At 44.0% G+C, this 21,669-nt stretch overlaps 1 protein-coding gene across 3 annotated transcripts in view; it reads left to right on the forward strand.

Annotated features, from left to right (window-relative positions):
• LOC126457353 (maestro heat-like repeat-containing protein family member 1) overlaps nt 1-21,669 on the forward strand; it is a 247,734-nt gene that overhangs the window by 14,891 nt on the left and 211,174 nt on the right. For all 3 annotated transcript variants that reach the window (XM_050093582.1, XM_050093583.1, XM_050093584.1), the window contains exons 4-5: nt 3,335-3,538; nt 8,951-9,140. In XM_050093582.1, the coding sequence (XP_049949539.1) occupies nt 3,335-3,538; nt 8,951-9,140 (394 nt within the window). The remainder of the gene's footprint in view (nt 1-3,334; nt 3,539-8,950; nt 9,141-21,669) is intronic.

Consider the following 21,669-nt stretch of genomic DNA (forward strand, 5'->3'; position numbering starts at 1 on the left):
ACTAAACCAGAGGTTGTGCAGAGTTTCAGGGAGAGCGTAAGGGAACATTTGACAAGAATGGGGGAAAGAAATACAGTAGAAGAAGAATGGGTAGCTTTGAGGGATGAAGTAGTGAAGGCAGCAGAGGATCAAGTAGGTAAAAAGATGAGGGCTAGTAGAAATCCTTGGGTGACAGAAGAAATATTGAATTTAATTGATGAAAGGAGAAAATATGAAAATGCAGTAAATGAAGCAGGCAAAAAGGAATACAAGTGTCTCAAAAATGAGATCGACAGGAAGTGCAAAATGGCTAAGCAGACATGGCTGGAGGACAAATGTAAGGATATAGAGGCTTATCTCACTAGGGTCAAGATAGATACTGCGTACAGGAAAAATAAAGAGACCTTTGGAGAAAAAAGAACCACTTCTATGAATATCAAGAGCTCAGAAACCCAGTTCTAAGCAAAGAAGGGAAAGCAGAAAGGTGGAAGGAGTATATAGAGGGTCTACACAAGGGCAATGTACTTGAGGAAAATGTTATGGAAATGGAAGAGGATATGGATAAAGATGTAATGGGAGATATGATACTGCGTGAAGAGTTTGAAAGACCTATGTCAAAACAAGGCCCCGGGAGTAGACAACATTCCATTAGAACTACTGACAGCCTTGTGAGAGCCAGTCCTGACAAAACTCTACCATCTCGTGAGCAAAATGTATGAGGCAGGTGAAATACACTCAGACTTACAGAAGAATATAATAAATCCAATCCCAAAGAAAGCAGGTGTTGACAGATGTGAAAATTACCGAACTATCAGTTTAATAAGTCACGGCTGCAAAATACTAAAGCGAATTCTTTACAGACGAATGGAAAAACTGGTAGAAGCTGACCTTGGGGAAGATCAGTTTGGATTCCGTAGAAATATTGGAACACGTGAGCAATACTAACCCTACGACTTATCTTGGAAGCTAGATTAAGAAAAGACAAACCTGTGTTTCTAGCATTTGTAGACTTAGAGAAAGCTTTTGACAATGTTGACTGGAATACTCTCTTTCAAATTCTAACGGTGGCAGGGGTAAAATACAGGGAGCGAAAGGTTATTTACCATTTTTACAGAAACCAGATGGCAGTTATAAGAGTCGAAGGACATGAAAGGGAAGCAGTGGTTGGGAAGGGAGTGAGACAGGGTTGTAGCCTCTCCCCGATGCTATTCAATCTGTATATTGAGCAAGCAGTAAAGGAAACAAAACAAAAGTTCGGAGTAGGTATTAAAATCCATGGAGAAGAAATAAAAACTTTAAGGTTCGCCGATGACATTGTAATTCTGTCAGAGACAGCAAAGGACTTGGAAGAGCAGCTGAACGGAATGGACAGTCTCTTGAAAGGAGGATATAAGATGAACATCAACAAAAGCAAAACGAGGATAATGGAGAGAGTTAACTCCGGTGATACTGAGGGAATTAGATTAGGGAATGAGACACTTAAAGTAGTAAAGGAGTTTTGCTATTTGGGGAGCAAAATAACTGATGATAGTCGAAGTAGAGAGGATATAAAATGTAGACTGGCAATGGCAAGGAAAGCGTTTCTGAAGAAGAGAAATATGTTAACATTGAGTATAGATTTAACAGTCAGGATGTCGTTTATGAGAGCATTTGTATGGAGTGTAGCCATGTATGGAAGGGAAACATGGACGATAAATAGTTTGGACAAGAAGAGAATAAAAGCTTTCGAAATGTGGTGCTACAGAAGAATGCTGAAGATTAGATGGGTAGATCACATAACTAATGAGGAAGTATTGAATAGGATTGGGGAGAAGAGAAGTTTGTGGCACAACTTGACCAGAAGAAGGGATCGGTTGGTAGGACATGTTCTGAGGCATCAAGGGATCACCAATTTAGTATTGGAGGGCAGCGTGGAGGGTAAAAATCGTAGAGGGAGACCAAGAGATGAATACACCAAGCAGATTCAGAAGGATGTAGGTTGCAGTAGGTACTGGGAGATGAAGCAGCTTGCACAGGATAGAGTAGCATGGAGAGCTGCATCAAACCAGTCTCAGGACTGAAGACCACAACAACAACAACAACATGTGCAACTCAGGGTCAGTGCTATATGGTGAGTAGCAACTATTCTTTTCAAAATATTGTTACTATTGAGGAAATTTAGACAACTTGGTTCCAAGCCGACTGCAGAAAAATTCCGCTGCTGCCAACGTACATTTTGTGTAAGATCCATGAAGTTAAGAAAAAGTAGGGCTCATTTGGTGACATCTAGACAGCCAGGTAACCCTCACCTGTGAGTAGAATAAGAAAGGATATGACTTGTAGCGGTACATTGTACCCTCCACCACTCATCTTACAGTGTCTTGCCGTGTATATACAGAGATGTAGATACAAGATAGTGAAATGTTACGTAGATAAAATAGCCGGCTGGAGTGGCCGAGCGGTTCTAGACGCTTCAGTCTGGAACCGCGCGACCTCTACGGTAGCAGGTTCGAATCCTGCCTTGGGCATGGATGTGTGTGATGTCCTTAGGTTAGTTAGGTTTAAGTAGTTCTAAGTTCTAGGGGACTGATGACTTCAGATGTTAAGTCCCATAGTGCTCAGAGTGATAGATAAAATACAGAAAGGTTGGTAAAAGTGTAACACAAGTAAATAATACTAAAACACCTATATCATTTAATTTTTGTGTGATAATGCTTTCCCCATCATCCTGGAAAAACTTACACCAAAGTCCTACAACAGGTAACACTAACATCTTATCCTCTTTCAGTGCTTGATGTCACTGATTGTGTGGGGTGCTGACTTTATTTTTCAGGCAAGGAACTGGCAAGTTGTGTTGCACAGAATGGAAATGTAACACTGTCATCATGGTTCTAATGCCAGTTAATAGTGTTTGGAGTATTAAATTATGAGATAATGAGGATGTAGTGCGTGCAGTGACTGGTGGTAAGAAAGTAATGAATAGTGTTGCACCAACTTTTTACATTATTAAGTGATTTATTTGGAAAATTGTATTGTTGTTTAGGGATAAACTGAATGCAGTTGTGGTGTTTTAAACAGACCGGTTATGTATCCAAAAACATAGTTGCTCCAATCTCCATGTTGTCGTTGTATTTAGATTTTAAGTGTTTCCCCTAAATACTTCAGGCAAAGGCTGGGATGGTTTGTACTGTGAGGCGACGGCCATCTACCTGTTGTGTCCCGTTCTGTCCTTGTCAACTGAACTGTGACTGTGTAAATATAAGTGTATATGGATTATGTGGAGTACTTTTCCTTCATAAACTGTAATACCACACCATGACCAATATCCTTGTTGTTCATTTTACATAATTTATCACCTGTTTTTCTTTGTCCACAGTTACCATTACAACATTTAAGTCTCTTGCTGAAAACAATAGAAAATATATGCCAAGAACATCTATCAAATATAAATGAAGTTACTGTTTCCAATTTGATTGAGTTTGCAATGGAAGAAATGACAAGGAATTCTGATTATATACCAGAATCTCAGATGCCTGTGTCAGGCGTACTTGTTGCCTTAGGAAAAATCCATTGTAATCAGGTAGGTACAAGCATTGTCATCACCATCCATACGTGAATGGTTTCTACTTAGGAATAAACAAAAAATAAAAGGCAAAGGAAAAGAGTATCTGCTGCAATTTCTTTGTCCAGTCTGAATCTGATGTGTAAAGATCGAGGTAAAAGATCGAGTGCTGCTCACCAGTGAGAGGAGATTTGAGTGGCAGACAGGCACACAGAGAATAGAGTGCATATTCTTAGCTATTGGACTGAGTCCTTTGTCAGAAATACACAAAACAAAACACATGCCTAAGTCCACAGCAGAATAACAGTGTGTGGGGTTGCAGTGGAAGCAGGGAAGGAGATAGACAGGTGGAGGATGGGGACTAGAGAAAGCTGAGGACAGGAGGGTTGTGGTAAGGAAGTATATGCTGCAGAAGCTGTTCCCACGTACAAAATTAAAAAAAGCTGGTCTGGTGGGAAGAATCCAGATGACACAGGCTGTGAAGCAGCCTTCGTGCTGTGTGATATGCTCAGCAGCTGAATGGTCCAGCTGTCTCTTGGCCACAGATTTGTCATGTGGACAGACAGCTTTTTATTGGTCATGCCCATACGGAATGTGACAAAGTAGTTGCATATAAGTTGGTAGAACAGATGACTTCTTTTACATGTGGCCCTGCCTTTGATGGGATAGGAGACACCTGTGACAGGACTGTAGAAGGAGGTTGTGGGAGGAAATATGGGACAGGTCTTGCATCTAGGTCTATTGCAGAGTCCTGAGCTGTGGGACAAGGGGTTGGGAGGGGGTTGGGAGCAGTGGTGGAATGGGAATGGACAAAGATTTTGCATAGGTTGGGTAGGTGATGGAGTACCTCTGTCAGGAGGGGTGGGGAGGATATTTCTCTTTTCGGAGTACAATGGCAGAGAGTGTTGACCCTGGTGGAAAGAGTGATCCAGTTGCACCCGTCCTGGGTGGTACATCTCTTTCAAAAGTATGTGCATGGCGAGCACAGGGTTTAAAGTTACTGCAGCACCTACTTCCTTTCTTGTGCTGCCATCTCCCATCCCTGACTGTCCTTATGTTTCCTTCTTTCTTTTGTTAGCAGGCTTTGATGTTGACCCAACTATTTACCTAAGTTATGCTTTCTTTTGTCAAGTCCTCATTTATTTTCTTTTCATTACTTTTTGGCTGAAGTAATGTAGGTTCCCTTCTGGTGTTGATATCAATTTTCAAAATTTTTCTGTAGTGTGGGCTGACTGGGAAAGAATTCCTTAATTAGTGCCTACTGCCAGAGGTGCTGATTGCTCTCTGTGCACAATAATTTCATGGACTCAAATATGCACTAAACACCCAGTGCATTAGCCAGTCGGACAGGGTGGGTTCATTATGTACCCTTTCGATAGAGCTCTCTGGCAACACAGGGATCAGAGTTCTGATGCCTGAGCTGCTAGCTACCCATGGATGCCAAAGAAGAGATGCCCATCTTCCTGGGACATCAGGATTCGGAGCAATGTCCACTGTGCCAGATGACTTTTGCTATGCTGGGTGGCATTCAGAGGGAGAGCTCTTGATCAGAGTAGATGGGATCAGATCAGCCATTTTCACACATGCAATGTATCAGATTGAACCAACACAATGGCCATTCTGATCTGGCTGTCTCAGCAGACAGATATAGGTATTTCAGTGAGGACATGTACAGTCCTCCTACTGTAATTACCTGGCTATCCCATGAGAAGAGGGACAGGCCAAACAACTGGGAGCAAAACAATTTCCTCCCTATTTGGTATGTATTAGAACAGATAGAAATACTTTTACAGCACCAAAACCATTATTGTTGTGGAACACACATCCAGTCTGGAACCGCGCGACTGCTACGGTCGCAGGTTTGAATCCTGCCTCGGGCATGGATGTGTGTGATGTCCTTAGGTTGTTTAGGTTCAGTAGTTCTAAGGTCTAGGGGACTGATGACCTCAGAAGTTGAGTCCCATAGTGCTCAGAGCCACTTGAACCATTTTTTGGAGCACACAAAAACAAATTTGGGAAAGTTTACTCATTGGGAAAAATGTGCAATGGATCACTATTTATTAAGGCCTCCTCTGCTGCACAATCTTATGCACATAAACAGTTGGGTGACAAACGAGTGAATGTGGCCCCACATAAAACCTTGAATATGGTACATGGAGTTAACTTTCACAGAGACCTTACACTCAAGACAGATAAGGAGCTACAAGCTAATCTGGAACTGCAAGGTGTACATTTGGTCTGACACAAAAATGTCACAAGGATAAGTGTATGGATGTGGACACTTGGTTGTACGTCATCCCTGCTGTATGGCGGACCCAAAATGCAGTATCTGTGGTTGATTGCTCCACAAAGGGCATCCTTGTGAACAACTGTCTTTGTGTGTTGACTGTACTGAGCACTATCCTCTACTTTGACTTGTTTGACCACTCTTTAAAAAGATAGAGATAGATAGCTAGAGTGAGTGAGAGAGAGAGAGAGAGAGAGAGAGAGAGAGAGAGAGAGAGAGAGAGAGTGTGTGTGTGTGTGTGTGTGTGTGTGTGTGTGTGTGTGTGTGTGGGGCGGGGGGTGGGGGGTGGGGGCGTGTGTGTGTGCATGCGTAAAAGAATATAAATCACTTGACCACCTGTCATATATTGAGGCAAGAAAAAATATGAATACCTGCATCCTGTTGACATGATGACCAATTATGCAAAAGTCACTGGTGCTGTAGCCCCTACCTCAATTTTTTCCAAAGCAGCTCTTCTCTCATATGGTTCCCATGATATCACTGTCGTGGACCACTTTCCACACTTGGCTGAAGAAGTAGCTTGGTTCTCCACAATCTACCAGTGACATGCCCCCAGAAAACCACAGATCGGAGGCCCGACACCAATATTCATTGATATTGTCCCACCCGCACAAGTGACACAGTGGTCCTGGTATGTGGGTGTTTCCCCTGGCTGCTTCATGCCTTAAATAGGACACCCTCAATGTGTTATCAGGGATACTACTGTCATCTGCTGGAACTGCAGCAACTAATTTACTCTTATTCTGCAGTCTGTATCACCCTCCAAGAAACTTGGTTCACTGATAACCATTCACCAACACTTAGTGGTTACTGTGGATTCTGTAGCAATGACATTGGCCCCTGAAGGCAATTAGAGGGATCTGTGCATTGGTTTGCCCAGAAGTTATGAGTAAGTGGCTTCCCCTCTGAATAACATTGGAAGCAGAAACCTTGGGAGTGCAAACTAGCCTAGAGATCATCATTTGTAACATTTGTACAAGGTCTGTTCAAAAATTTCTGGAACATTTGTAATTTCACGCCAAAGTTGTGTTGGAGCAAACGGGGCACTGACCTTCTGACACTCATTCTAGTGTGTGGTTACCATTTGGAATGCACCTCAGATCCTTCTGCTGGGACTCACCTAATCTCCTGAGAATATGCTCCTCATGTTTTACCCACACAGCCCTGTTGGTTAGTAGCCAGACTATGAATTTGGACAGATCTATTTCAAGGATAAAAGTTTGTTGTCCTGAGATCTTTCAGTGTCTGTTTCTTTCTGTTCTCCATGAGTATTAGGGTGCTGCCACCATTTATGCCAATGGCTCTAGAATCAAAAATAGGACGGAATACATCTTTCACCAATCAGGTACAACATTTGTTGCTGGGAACATGTAGTGTTTCTGCAGCAGAACTGATAGCCATTAATAGAGACTTACATTTAAAAAAACGAGCCTCCCTCAATCCAATTTTAATTGTGAGGGACTCGACGAACTATCCATTGACGTTTCTCTTGTTGCCGTGTGATGTCTATTGTTCTTGAGCTCTCTTACCTTAATCATACTGCCTGTTCAGTGGGTCCAAAGTCATGTGGGCATCCCGAAGAATGAAATGATCATCCGTGTGGCCAGAGAAGCTTTACTCACCCAATATTTGCTTCGACAAACTTAGGTTCAAATATATGGATGCAAATAAGACCACTCCTCACTTGGAGATGGAACAGCTTATGATGGGCTATTGTCCCCTCTAATAAACTCTGCTCTATCAAAGAAATTATTGCTGCATAGCGCTCTTCTTTCTGTTGCACTGTTCTGTGGCACCTCCACATTGGCCATACCACATTATCCTGCGGATTTATTTTATGCAATGAACCACCCTCACATTGTGGTTCCGAGTCTTACAGGCAGTAACTCATGTTCTTGAGAAATGCCCACTCCTCCTGTCTCTCTATACTGTACATGGTCTTCTGGATTCTTTGCCTCTAATATTGGCAGACAAACCACGGTCAGTTGAACAGGTTCTCTGTTTTCTCTATGGAAGTGGTTTTTACTGTCAGATACAATGTTTTAAACTACTTTCGAATGGGGGCAGGTCAGTTGTGGTTGGTACGTCTCCCACCGTGTGATTGTTCTGGGTGGACTTATGACCGTGCCACCTTCACCTGCTGCCTCGGTCATCCCTCTCTTCCTCTGTTTTCATTGTTTGTAGATCAGTTAGCCCCTTTTTCTTCACCACCCTACTTTCTGTTTTGGTGGTAGCACTCCAATGAATAGTGGTTGCTGTTCACCTCTTTATTACTTTGACTGTAACAGAGCTTAACCCCCATCGTACGTAGAGCTCCAGGGAGCAATTGCCTGGTCCCATTCACCTGCTGATATGATAATTTTTGTCCCTTTGCTCTGTTATTGTTGGTCCGCTGATGTCCTTTTATGTTTTTAGCCTTCTCCATTTTGCTATTGAAAATTCCCTTGGCTAGAACAGATTCTTACTTCTGTAAGTGTCTGCAGCTTTAATTGGGTTGGTGAAAAGAGGGAGGGGGCTGTCTGATGCAGGAGGTGTTTCTCTTGCCGTGGTGGAGTGCTGGGAGATCCCTCATGTGCTTTGACATAGATGCCAGTCTGAACAATATACTTTTACTTCTCCTTAAATTATTTCTCAAAATTGAGATCAATACTACATTTGAAGGCCTCAGTTGTACCATTCGTAACTACTTTCATAATTTGATTAAATTTTTGGTGGGTCTCACTAACTCCAGATGGACTGTCTGGAATGCATGACTGATGACTTACCAGTTTAGTATGTTAACTTCCAATCAATCAACCAAGCAACCAACACGCAACAGGGTTTCCGGGGTCAATAAAAATTGAACCAAATTGTAGAGCTAGGGTATTTTTAATATGTGGACCATATGTTTCATAGTTGTTTTCTGAAGATTAGGAAAGTGCTTCATTCCTTGAAGTACACTGCACTGTGCCATTTCTTTGATAGGATGTTTGTTTGTACATTCTCCACGTGTAAGCAAATGTACTACTTTACCAAAATGGATTCTAAGTTTTAGTTATGTGTTCTAAGCTATGTACTGTAGAATTTTCTTACCTTTTTTTTTAAGTCACGCAGTCTTTTTGTGCTGAATCCAGTCATGTTTTTTTTTTTTTTTTCTCTTTTAGGTCATGGAAGGAATTCTAAAACAATTTCAGCCCGGTGTTCTTCCTCATTATTGTATTTTACACACCATGGGTAACTTGGCATCTGCAAATGTGTTTGGAATTGTTCCGTTTATAAAAGCAACATTGGGTACAATGTTACCAATGTTGGGCATGGTCCGTAATGATGCACTGAAACAGGCATTTGCATTTGGTAAGTATATCCCCCAATACCCTCCCCTCCCCTCCCCTCCGCTCCCCTCCAGAGCTTGACCTTCTGTCTTTAGTGTGAGCCATGTGGAGAAGAATTCCCCCTGTGCCATTTATGGCATGGATTCCTGACTCCCTTCCTTTCCTGCTGTAGCCCCCCCCCCCCCCCCCCACTCCCTCTGCCAGGTCACCATCATGTGTAAAGCCCCCTGATAAAACAGGGATCACACTTCTGATACTAGAGCTGTTGCCTCCCCATGTATGCCTAAGAGTGGTTGCTTGTCATCATTCCAGGGCATTGGAACTCCCAGCAATGGTCGCGGTGTCAGAATGCCCGTGCCATGGCTGGGTGGCACCCATGGGAAGAGACCCTTATCGGAGTGGGTGGCATCAGGACAGATTCTTTGTGCATGAAGCGTATCAAGCTCCAAAAACCGGCTGTTTTCCTTCGGCTGTCTCGTTGAGTAGTAAAGAGTAGTAAAGGACCATTCAGTGCTGCTTCTTATGACCCTGCAGCCTTCCCTTCCATGGCTACACCCTAGGAGGAGGGCCAGGCTTGCCAGCTTTCCCTATTACCTGATCTGTACTAGGATGGATGGAAACACATTCACAGCCACAAAGCCACTATTCTTTGTGGAAAACATTGAAGACAAGTTTGGCAATGTGGAGTCTCTCAGTAAGATGTGGTCAGGTTCCCTGTTGATCAAAGCTGCTTCTGCTGCCCAGTCTGCAGTTCTTCATGCTTGTGATTGTCTTGGCAACATCCCGGTGCCTATTACACCTCACCAGTCTCTGAATATAGTCCAGGGAGTGATTTTTCATCGGGACCTCATCTTTGAATTTGAGAGGAACTCTGGGATTATCTGGAACGATGGGGCATGCATTTTGTTCGACGTCGTTAGGACAACCATCCAGATAGCAACTATGGGACACACAGTCTGTGCACCCCAAGGTTGCGCACTCTCTTTCACTTTCAGATCTTGCAGAAGCCTGCTCTCCTTCTGTGTTCTGCCCTCTTCAACCTATGAAAGAGAAGAAGACGAAAAATAAGTCCCAGGGCAAGGCTCTCTAGTGCCCCCAGAGGTGCCATCCCCTCCTTCACAACCTGTGTGTAACATCTTATTTATTGATGTCACCCCATTGTTGTTGGTGACGGATGGTGAACAGGTTGCATGATTGGCTCCAGCCTGTTCGCCTTCTATTTGGATATCTGCTCTGTGATTATTCAGTGTAATGGATACTACCATTATCTCTCTCCTGACAGGCCACCTACATCTGATGCCCTAACTGCTGTCCTTCAGCAACTGACCCCTCCCTTCTTCCTCCTTTGGGATTTTAATGCCTGTCACCCTTCGTGGGGCAGCGCTTCTTCATCTAGTTACGGCTCCTCATTGACTAATTTCTTGTGGATCATGGCCTGTGTCTTCTTGGTGATGGTTCCCCTGCTCGTTTTAGTGTTGCATATTGCACTTGCTCTGCCATTGATCGTCGGCTCTCTTCCCCTTCCCTTCTTCCTGCCTTACACTGGTCACCAAATGATGCCCTCTGTGATAGTGACCACTTACTGATGGATCCTCTTGTTCCCTTCCTGCCTCCCGATGAGCAGGTTTCCCAACTGGGCTTTCCATCATGCTGATTGGCCTCTATGTACCTTCTTTATCAGGTTGTATTGATGATATCTTCCGTGATCTGTCCAGTAAGATAATCCATGCTGCTGGCATTGCGTGTTCCCTGCTTGACAGGCCCTTTGTGCCAAAGCATGTTACTAAATCAAACAGAGTAGATGAGGTGTGTTGGGAACACATTGTCTCCTATTAGGTTCTTCTATCCCTTTGTCATGGGTGTGGGCTACATTCCACACCCTCCAAGGTTGTCAGTGGCAGTCTTCCATTCTGGGCCTTGCCCTTCCAAGTGGCCTTTATACAGATCCGTCAGTTCTCGCGAAACACCCTGTAACCCATTCGGCAGTGGCTTCGGTGACAGCTTTCTATCCAGCTGCATTCCTCCATGGGAAACAGTGGCCTGAAGCTTCCTGCTTATGTTTTACTCCTTGTCAGGCAGAATCCTGCAATTTACCTTTTACCAAATGAGAGCTGCTTCTGGCCCTATCTTCCTCTCAGGATTCAGCACCTAACCCTGAATCCATTCTTAACCAATTGCTTCAACAGCTCAATCCCCTCCCCTCATCCACCCCTGGTAGCTGAGTGGTCAGCACGACAGAATGTCATACTTAATGGCCCGGGTTTGATTCCCAGCTGGGTCGGACATTTTCTCCGCTCAGGGACTGGGTGTTGTGTTGTCCTTATCATTTCATCCCCATTGACACGCAAGTCACTGAAGTGGCGTTGACTTGAAAGACTTGCTCTAGGTGACTGGTTTACCCGACAGAAGGCCCTAGCCACACGGCATTTCCATTTTACCTCAATCCCCCACAACTACAGTATCTTCTCTGGGTGTTTAACCACATTTGGCTTCAAGACATTTACCCCTCTCAATAGAGAGACTGTATTGTGGTTCCTGTTCTTAATCCTGGCGAGGATCTATTGCCCCTTGATAGCTACTGGTCCATCAATCTGATGGATGACATCTGCAAGTTACTAGAACTGATGCCGGCTCATCAGCTCAGATGCATCCTTGGATCTTTGGGTCTTTTCCTCTCCTTACCAGTGTGGCGTTCGGGGGGGATGCTCTCCAATCAATCATCTGCTTCAGTTGGAAACCACAGTTCTTCAGGCCTTTTCTCAGTGCCGCCATATTGTTGTAGGTTTCTGAGATCTTCGTAAGGCTAATGACACAGCTTGGCACCATCACATCCTCATCATGCTCCATGAGTGGAGTGGGGTTCCCACCTCATTTTTATTCACCAGTTTCTTGTCCTGCCGCTCATTCAGAGTTCGAGTTGGCACTGTTTTCAGTTCTCTGTGGACCAGGAGAATGGCGTTCCACAGGGCTCTGTATTAAGTGTCCTTTTTCTAATTGACATTAATGGCCTTGTGGCCTCTGCTGGATCATTGGTCACCCCTGCTCAGTATGTGGATTTTTTTCTGTCTTTGGACTAGCTCCCACTCAGAGGCCTCTGTGGAGCACCAGTTCCAGGGTCCCATCCAGCACGACACTGACACGGTTTTCAATTTTCTCCCCTTAAGTCAAGGGTGGTGCATTTCTGTCGCTGTACTGTGGTCCATCCTGATCTGGAGCTCTACCTTTATGCCCAACAGCTAACCATGGCCTCCCAGTTCTTTTTCTTGGGTCTTCAAGCTTACTTGGTTTCTCCATATCCACCATCTGAAGGTTGGCTTCTTTGTAAACTCAGTGTTCTTTGCTTCCTTGGATACACCTCTTGGGATGCAGATCATTCGACCATTCTCTGCATTTACTGAGCATTAGTTCTACCCCGTCTGGACTATGGTTGTCGAGTTTGTGGGTCAGCTGTCCCTTCCATGCTGCTCCTCTTGTACCCGGTTAACCATTTTGGTATCCATGTGGCTGCTGGTGCCTTTCGTACTGCCCTTGTTGATAGCCTTCTAGTTGGCACCAGGATCCCTCTAGTTGGCACCAGGATCCCTCCCCTTTCAGTTCAGTGGTTCCAGCTCCTGGTTTCCTTTGCCATCACTGTCCGTCCTTCCCCTGCTCACCCTTCCTATTCTATTCTTTTTGTCGCTTCAGGCTGTCGCCTATCTGCTGCCCGCCCTCTGGTGGTTTTATCGGTATGGCTCCGCCTTGCTTATTTCCACCGTGACTTCCATCTGCTCTCCGTGTCCTCTTTCCAATGTTCTCTCCCAAACCTCAGTGGTTAGTTCCTTGTCCACGGATTTGTATGGATCTCTTCTGGGGCTGAAAAGCCTTAATTGCTCCAATAGTGTTCAATTGTTTGTTCTGAATGCTCTTACTCAAGTTTCAGGATGCCATTGTTTTTTACACTGATGGCTCTAAATCCACTGATCATGTGGGATATCCATACGTCTTCTGTTGCCATGGAACACCGTCTTCTGCCTGCCACATGTGGGGTTTTTACTGTGCAACTGATGGCCACCTATTGGGACCCTCGTTTTTTTCTCATCCGAGTTTTGTTATGAATGGACTCGGTGAATGGTCTTCAGGCTATCACTCAATTTTCCTGCCACCCCTTGGTCTCTGTCATCCACTACCTTCTCACTGATCTCAGTGATGCCGCTTATTCGAATGATTTCCTTTGGGATCCTGGCTATGTAGGTATCCCGTGTAATGAACTTTCTGATCATCTGAGTTTCGGAGGGAGGAGTAGGGGGGCAACCACCTACCTCCTGTTCTGTCACCTCTTTGGGGGTGGATTTACGGTTTTACATCAAATCCCTTTTTGCTCAGTAATAAGTCGACTCCTGGGAGGCTGCCCCATCTAATGAACTTCATGCCATCAAGGAGACTCCCACAATGTGGTGTTTTTCCCTCTGCCTCTCCTGGTGGGAATCTACCATCCTCTGCCTCTGTCATACTATGTTGACCAATGGATTTTACTTCATAATGAGCCACCCCCCTTTGTAGTTGTGGGACTCTGGTCACGGTGATTCACATTTTGCTGGACTTCCTCCATTTTCACCCTAAATATGCCCTGCCATTTCCTTGTCTCGGGTTTTGGGGGATGGCCCTGGCATAGTTACATATGTCCTCAGTTTTCTTAGCAAAAGTGATTTGTACTCTCAGGTAGAAGTCCTTGAACTTTTCCTCTGCCATTTGAGACCCTCAGTCAGTGAGGTGTTGGTTATGGAGGCCTTGACATTGCCTCCACACGGGCCAGGTTCTCCCCTCCTTTTCCCTACCTTTTTTCTGATCTGTTGTGCTATTTTGTTTCGTCTTTTCCTGTGTCATGATAATGGTATGGCGTGGGTGTCAGGACGGGTCGGAGGCGGTGCTGGTGCTCCACCTCTCATTTCTGGGGAACACCTGCTCTCCCTGTTCCCATCCACCCTGCTCTTGTTTTGTCCTCTTCCTCCTGCCCTGACATCCCTTTTCCCTCTTCACTTGCTTGTTATCCCTTCTGCTTGACTGGACTGTGCTGTTTTTGTTGTGTTTTCCTTGATGTTTGCCACCCTAGATCATGGGATGGATGACCTCACTACTTGGTCTCATCCTTCAAATTAACTAACCAACCAACCATCCTATCTCCCACCTACCGCTTTCATATTTTCTGTGTCACATCATGCACTGGTGGTTTCTCCAAAAAGTGCTGCTTCATTGACTTTAATTGGGTATGAGACTACTGCCTGGTTTATGCTCTAGGTTTTGGCCAATGTAAGCAGTTATCATCCATTGTTTTGACAGCTCCCAAAATATAGTTAGAAATTATTTCTTTATTTTATGTTATTTGATCAGTTGTTTTCCTTATGGTAATAAAACAGAGCATATGTACCAGTAACTCATAGGGCTTATTAGATAATGAAAAGTATAAAGGTAATCATTCACTGTGTAACTGAGACACTGAGTAGTTGATAGGTAGATAAAAACTCATTTTTGTCTTTTATGTTTTGGCAGTTGGTTCCCAACTGTTGCAACACAGAACATGTGTACCCGTTACTGTAAGGAAAACCTCCCTGGCTGTTGGGAAAACAAGGAAAGGTACAGTTGAGGTAGAGAGAGAGAGAGAGAGAGAGAGAGAGAGAGAGAGAGAGAGAGAGAGAGAGAGAGAGACTAACAATCTCCTGAAGAAAAGTTCCTTGTCACAAGAGACGATCAAGAGTCTTAATTCTCATTGTACTGTTCCCCCTATGCTATATGCAAAGTGACCAAGTAAAGTTTCATCTCCAAAAATATGTGGTGTCCCATCGGGATGATGCATGAGTTTCTGAGAATCAAAAGAATGGGAGAACATAGTCACTGTAAGAAATACTGTAATATACACAACTTAATGCAAAGAATCTTCATCGAAATCCTGATAGAAGTCCTTGGGCAATGCCGGGACAAGCTAAGCACCTTAACAGTTCACAATTCATGTCCTGCTTGCAATCCATAGAATTGAACATAAGTCAAGTCTTGAGGCCAGTTCTGTTGCACCACACTTCTAAGGAAAGTTGTGACTGCAACCATGATAAAACTCGACTGTGGCTAGACTGGAGCTGCTCATCTGGGTCAGAGCTGCAGTCAGGCAACCTCTTAAACCTGTGATCAGTGGCACTGGTGACATCTCAGTTCAGGGAGCATGGCACTTATTCAAGTGGCAGCTGGATGATGCTGTCATGGTTGCTGTTGGATGACAGCAGAACCTAGTGCCAACCTCTGTAACCAGAATAATTGCCACCTGTGTAGTATCAGCAGGCTTCAATACCACATTCCTCCTCCCCCTTGAAACTTCCTCATCATCATTGTGTCAAACAAGTTGACATTGAGGGGTGAGGCGAGGGGGTGGATTGGCCGCAGGTGGTGCTGAGGAGGCAAGAGTTAGTGCAACGGCTGATGCAGCGTCCTTGCCCACACCCTGGCGTCTGCCTTGTGAATGCCTGGAGCACTGGTAAAAAATCAGGTATGTACTGCACACCTGTGAGCAATGGCTGAGGCCCTATTGAAGTGGATGACATCTTGATATCTGGTGAGTCCCTGATGTCCTGAAGAACAGCAGTGAAGCATTCCTGACCCCCCACCTCCCTATGTCAGAAGGAGCAGGTGCCGCAATGCTGTCAGCAGTGCTGTGTCAATCTCCATTGGTTCCACGTCCAGCAGTGTGAGGGGGATGTGGACGGCAGTGGCAGTGGGAGCCTGTGTTGCACTGAATCTGAAACAGTGAGAACTGAGGAAGAATCATGCAGCCGACATGCATGAATTTGGTTGTTTTGCTGTCTTTGCACTCTGGAAAGATCTGGAATGACAAAAAGAGAATGACACAGAATGTTAATAATGGTGCCGCGTTCCTATGTTATGTGAGCTCTGAACAGTCTGAAGAAGACATCATCGTTAATTTTGAACAACATACTGAAAGGGTACTCAGGTGTACGCTGAGATGGCTGTAGTAGGTGAAGTAAAGTTGTATGGCAGCACCCATGATGCATTTCTGCAGATGATTTGCTGTCTCTAGGCTGGGAATGGTAGGATGCGAAGAATGTTTGTAAAGCCTGTTCCCATCCATGGGGAGCATGAAGTCTGTTCCTTTACTGCTTAAAAGTGTATACAGATCGTTCCGCCTCTCCATCTGACTGGGGATGGAATGGTGCAATTGTCCTGTGTTGTACGCCGTTGGCATCACAGAATTGTTGAAAACCATTTGACACAAAGTGTAGTCCATTCTTCAAAACAATTACTTCTGGAAGTCCCTCTAGACAAAAAATTGATGTCTGTACTTTGATGATTTGAGAAGCAGTCATGGATTGCATGGGTACAACAAATGGAAATTTGCTGAATGTGTCCTCTACAATTAACATCGAATGTTCCAAAATGGACCAGCATAATTGATGGTAGTCTTTGCCTCTGGGTGGCGGGTATTGGCCACTCAAAGAATTTCTGGGATGGAGCAGCTTGATGCTCCGCATAGGCTTTGGAGGTGGCAGTCAACTTTTCAATGTGGGAGTCCATCCTGATCCTAGTTCAATAGTGTCAGGCAAGTTATTTTGTTCTGACCATGCCCCAGTGACCTCTCTGCAGCAAATGAAGCACTTCTTGTTGTAAAGAACTTGGTGTAAGTGCTGATGAATGATCAGGTTCTATAAGGAGAAGCGTCTCAACCTGCTGAATGTATAGAACATGTTGCTGTAATTCTGAATTGCTTTGCCTATCAGTGACCAACCAGTGCAGATTTACTGAACGACTTGTAAAACAGGATCCACTGCCATTTCCTGAACAGCCTTCTTATGCAGGATTGGGAAATCTTCAAGCACCGCTGCATCCAGGGCATTGTAGTAAAAACATGAATCCTCTGATTTTTCAAAAACTGGGTAAGTTCTAAGAGGTAACCATGACAAGTGTGTCAGCACTGGAGTGGTGAGTAGTAAGATAGTAGACAATCTCTTACTGATAATTAGACAGGATGAGAGACAAGAGCTGCATCTTCTGAGCTGTGCGTGGCAGGACAGGCTGAAAGGTGAAGCAACGGCTTGTGGTCTGTGATAAGATAGAACTAATTACCTATGCGGATACTGAAGAAACTTGTTAACTCTGTAAATTATTGCAAGAGCTTCTTTTTCTAGTTGGGAGTAATCACAGTGAGCTTTATCCAGTAACTTTGATGCAGATGCAATTGGTCTATGTGCCCCGCGATTCTGAAAGAACTGCCCCCATCCCACGTGATGAAGCATCAACCACCAAAATTATTGGTTTGGTTGGGTCAAAATGTTTCAGGCTACAGCTATTCAACAAAGGAGCTATTAATTTCTTGAAAGCTGAAAGGATCTCTTGGGACAACACAGATTAAACATATTTCCTGTTAATTCAAAGCAACAGAGCTGCGATTTGAGCAGTGTTTGGGATAAACCAAATATAGTATTTAAGTTTGCTTAACGCTTCCTGTAAATCACTGACATTGGGGAGGTCTCATAAGTCACCAGTTGGCGAATGTTGAAAGCCTCGTGCATTAATCACATGTACTAGATAGACGACCTGTGTTTGAAAAAGTAGCACTCATCCTTGTTGCATCAGAGATCCACAGAAGAAAGCACATCAAAAAGACTTTGTAGATTTGACAAATGTTCTTCTGGTGTAATACTGGAAACCACAATATCATCTGAATAATTGGAGCAGGAGGATACCTTTGCTGTCAGTTGTTCCAAGTATCACTGAAATATGGCAGGTGCTGCTGCACTGCCAAAAGGTTACTGTAGAAACTTGAATAAAACCTTGTGCATACTGATCATAAAAAGCTGCTGTGATGTTCATCCAGGAATACCTGAGTGTATGCATATCACAAGTCAATTTTTGAGAAGTATCAACCAGCAACTAATCTGCCCATTAGTTCTTCTGGCCATGCCAAAGGATATGAATCCACAACAGCTTCAGGGTTGACAGTGGACTTGAAGTCAACACATGTGCAACTTACCATTAGGTATGGTAAGGATCACTCCATCTACATCGATAAGCTGCAATCCACAGTAAGGTGCATGGCAGAGGGGACCCTGCACCTCTACTAGGCATTTCCTTTCGTGTCCTTTGGCTTGCAGTAACTGATTCAACAACCCCTTGTTCCTGCCACTGTTCGAACTCTTTAGCCTCTTTGTTCTGAGTAGCTTGGAGGACTGACAGTGCCCAAAAGAATTTTGGTTGTGTTTTGGCTTTTTATATTGTGTGTGCCTCAGAATTGTTAGCGTTGCCTAACGTATCCTGAACTACATAATTGTGAGACACTGTCATAAGGGCCGGCCGAAGTGGCCGTGTGGTTCTAGGCGCTGCAGTCTGGAACCACGAGACCGCTACAGTCGCAGGTTTGAATCCTGCCTCGGGCATGGATGTGTGTGATGTCCTTAGGTTAGTTAGGTTTAACTAGTTCTACATTCTAGGGGACTAATGAATGATCTCAGCAGTTGAGTCCCATAGTGCTCAGAGCCACTGTCATTAGGCACAAAAGTGTTCACTGACAGCGCATTGTGTTGTATCTGTAACCCTAACAAGTGGAAGGTGTCAATGCCAAAAATGTTCGGACTGCCTTATTGCACAGAGAATTGTAAACAAAACTGTTTTTGTGACTTTCTTGAATGTGGCAGGGAGATTACAAACACCTAAGATAGGGATATCTTTACAGTTGTATGTAGACAACAGTATTTGTGACTGACAAAGTTTAGGCAGACGTACTTGTTCATAGGTTCATCTATTCAAAAGTGTGAAAGATGCTCCAGTATCAAGTTGCACACAAACTTTCTGCTTGGAAATGTTCAGTGACATTAAGACCTTGTTCAACTGTCTTTGAACAGAAGACAAGTTCTGGGAATTTGACATTGATTTAGATATAACACTGTTGTTAGCTGTTTTTGATGTGAGTACATTAACACTCACGACTTGAGTTCTAGAGGTACAAACTCCTGAGTTTTTGTGAATGATCTTTTTCATACAAAATATTTGTTTGAGACCGCACTTGCTGCAACTGTAAGGTTATGGATCCTGTCAGGATGTGCCTGCCGCTTGTGAGACTTGAAACATTGTAGACAAGATTTTACGCTAGGAACTGAATGTTTGATGAGGGCAGTTGTTTACCTCCGCTGGCTGTACGGGCTGTGCCGTGCTGGAATGTGGCTCATGATCTGCACCTACTGCCTGTATACTGTCACTATGCACAACAGATATGTACAGGGACTCCAACGGCACTGTCTAAAATTTCTTATTTTTCCAACAAATTAAACATTTCTTTGAAAGTAGGATCTTGATACTTTAGATGACTGAGACATTCTGTCTTATGGCATCATGTAATATCTTATCACTGTATAATTTTCCACCCTCAGAGCTGAATTTACGTTGTCTAATCAGACCTCTTCAGTCTGCTACCCATTCCCTATTCATTTGACTGGACTGTCTACAAAGTCTTAAAAAACTTGAATCTTGCAGCCACCACGTGAATCTGTTCATCAAAATGTCTATCAAGAGCAGCAACTAATTCTTCATACAAAATACTTTAAGGCTGGATCATTGTAACAGTTTGTAGCAGAGGCAAACTCCATACTGTTGACAAAAAACGTGCATGTCAATCCGTACCTCAGATGTGGTGCACTGCCAAGTATGCTTGTAACTGCGCTATATGCTCCACCCATTCTGCCTACTGCTTGTTAAACAGACTGAACTGCAGGGCACATGCAGGTGTTGTTGGCTGCAGCAGTGCTGGGATAGCAGCAACAAGTGCCGACATCCCAGTGTGAATGTCCAGTAATTTGGTAATTCCTTCCATCAATTGCTGTATCTGCTGTGCCTGACACTGAAGAACAAGGGAAAGCAACGAACAAAAAGCAGAAAGCGAGAAGCACAGCACTGAAACAAACCACAATACAGTTAGACTGCTGTAGTGACAATGTGTAAGTAAACACTTCAGTACACTGTAACAATTGGTGGACTCAGCAGTGGTTCCATAATAAAGCAGAATTATGCTGCATTTGTGATACATGCACAGAAGTTCTCTCACAAAAGTGCCATGTAGTCGATGACAAGAATGGTTCTGCACAATCTTCACTTGTCAATAAATGAGACTTCCAATGATCCGTGTTGCCATTGAAGTGACCACATAAAGTCTTGTCAGCAAAATTATGACGTGTCCCATCGGAATGGCATATGGGTTTCTGTGCAGAAATCAAAAGAGTCAGAGAACACAATCACTATGAGAAATATTGTAATACACTCAATTTAGTACAAAGAACCCTTGTCGAATCCTTACACAGATCCTTGGGCAATGCTAGGACAATTTAAACACCTTAACAGTTCACAATTCACACCCTGCTTGTAATCCACAGAACTCAAATGATCCTGTTGGTGGAACACTCCCAACTGAGCATTATATCAGAGGTTCAGAATACTGCTACAGTTGAAAGTTCTTTTATCATCGCCCGACTGGTTTCGGTTTCTTACATGCCCATCTTCAGGTGTTGTAACTTGGTGCTGTGACCCCCAAGCGCTGCAGTGGACGTATACGAGGCATGGTGTGCAACCTATGAGCGCAGAGCATGGAGCATAGAATTCAGCATAAGTCAAGTCTTGAGGCCATTTCTGTTGCACTACACTTGTAGGGAAAGTTGCGAGTGAAGCTACGACAATACTTCACTTCTGCTACACTGGAGCTACTTAATTGGGACAGAGCTGCAGTCAGGTGGCCTCTTCAACAAGCGATCACGGCACTGGTGGCACCTCGCCTCAGTGGGCATGGCAGTTATGTAGCCAGCAGTTGGGTGATGCAGGTCACTGTTGGACAACACCAGAATCTCAAGTGCCAACCTTTGTATCTGGAATGATTTTGCCTCCCCCCCTCTGTGTGTTATTGGAAAGAATATAGCCTTCTGAAGCATTAGTGCTTCAACATATCCTGTAGCAAAAAATCTTGCTACTCTTTTGAGCTCACTCATAGGTTGTCGTGAGCATCACATTAAGAACTCAGCAGATTTCTTATATCAATTAGAGGGAATGTGTTTGAATAACTCTTATGCTCTAGTAATTTTTGATGGGGTCTCCCTCTTCACTCACATTCCTTTGTCTGATTTGTTATGGTGAGTAAGATTAGGTTTGGTGTCAAATTAACAAACCTATTTTAACATGTGTTGACTTCACTTACTTTTTATTCAATGAGCAGTACTGTCAGGAGGCGGGTGGAGTTGTGATGCGAAGCCCAATGTCATCTATTATTGCGAACGTGATTAAGGAAGACCTGGAGGACCATTTGGAGTTGATGGCTGGGAAACGTGTGTGCCCCCGTGCCCACGCGCGGGCGCGCGCGCACTCTCTCTCTCTCTCTCTCTCTCTCTCTCTCTCTCTCTCTCTCTCTCTCTCAGCCGTGAGAATTTGAATGACATTGTAGAACTACTGAATTCGATCCACCTGAAAATTCATTTCACAATGGAGATGGAAGAGAGGATAGCTGCCTTCTCTTTCATTATGTGTTTGTCTGGAAGAAC

The sequence above is a fragment of the Schistocerca serialis genome, chromosome 2 (genome assembly GCF_023864345.2).
Source record: "Schistocerca serialis cubense isolate TAMUIC-IGC-003099 chromosome 2, iqSchSeri2.2, whole genome shotgun sequence".
NCBI lineage: Eukaryota > Metazoa > Arthropoda > Insecta > Orthoptera > Acrididae > Schistocerca > Schistocerca serialis.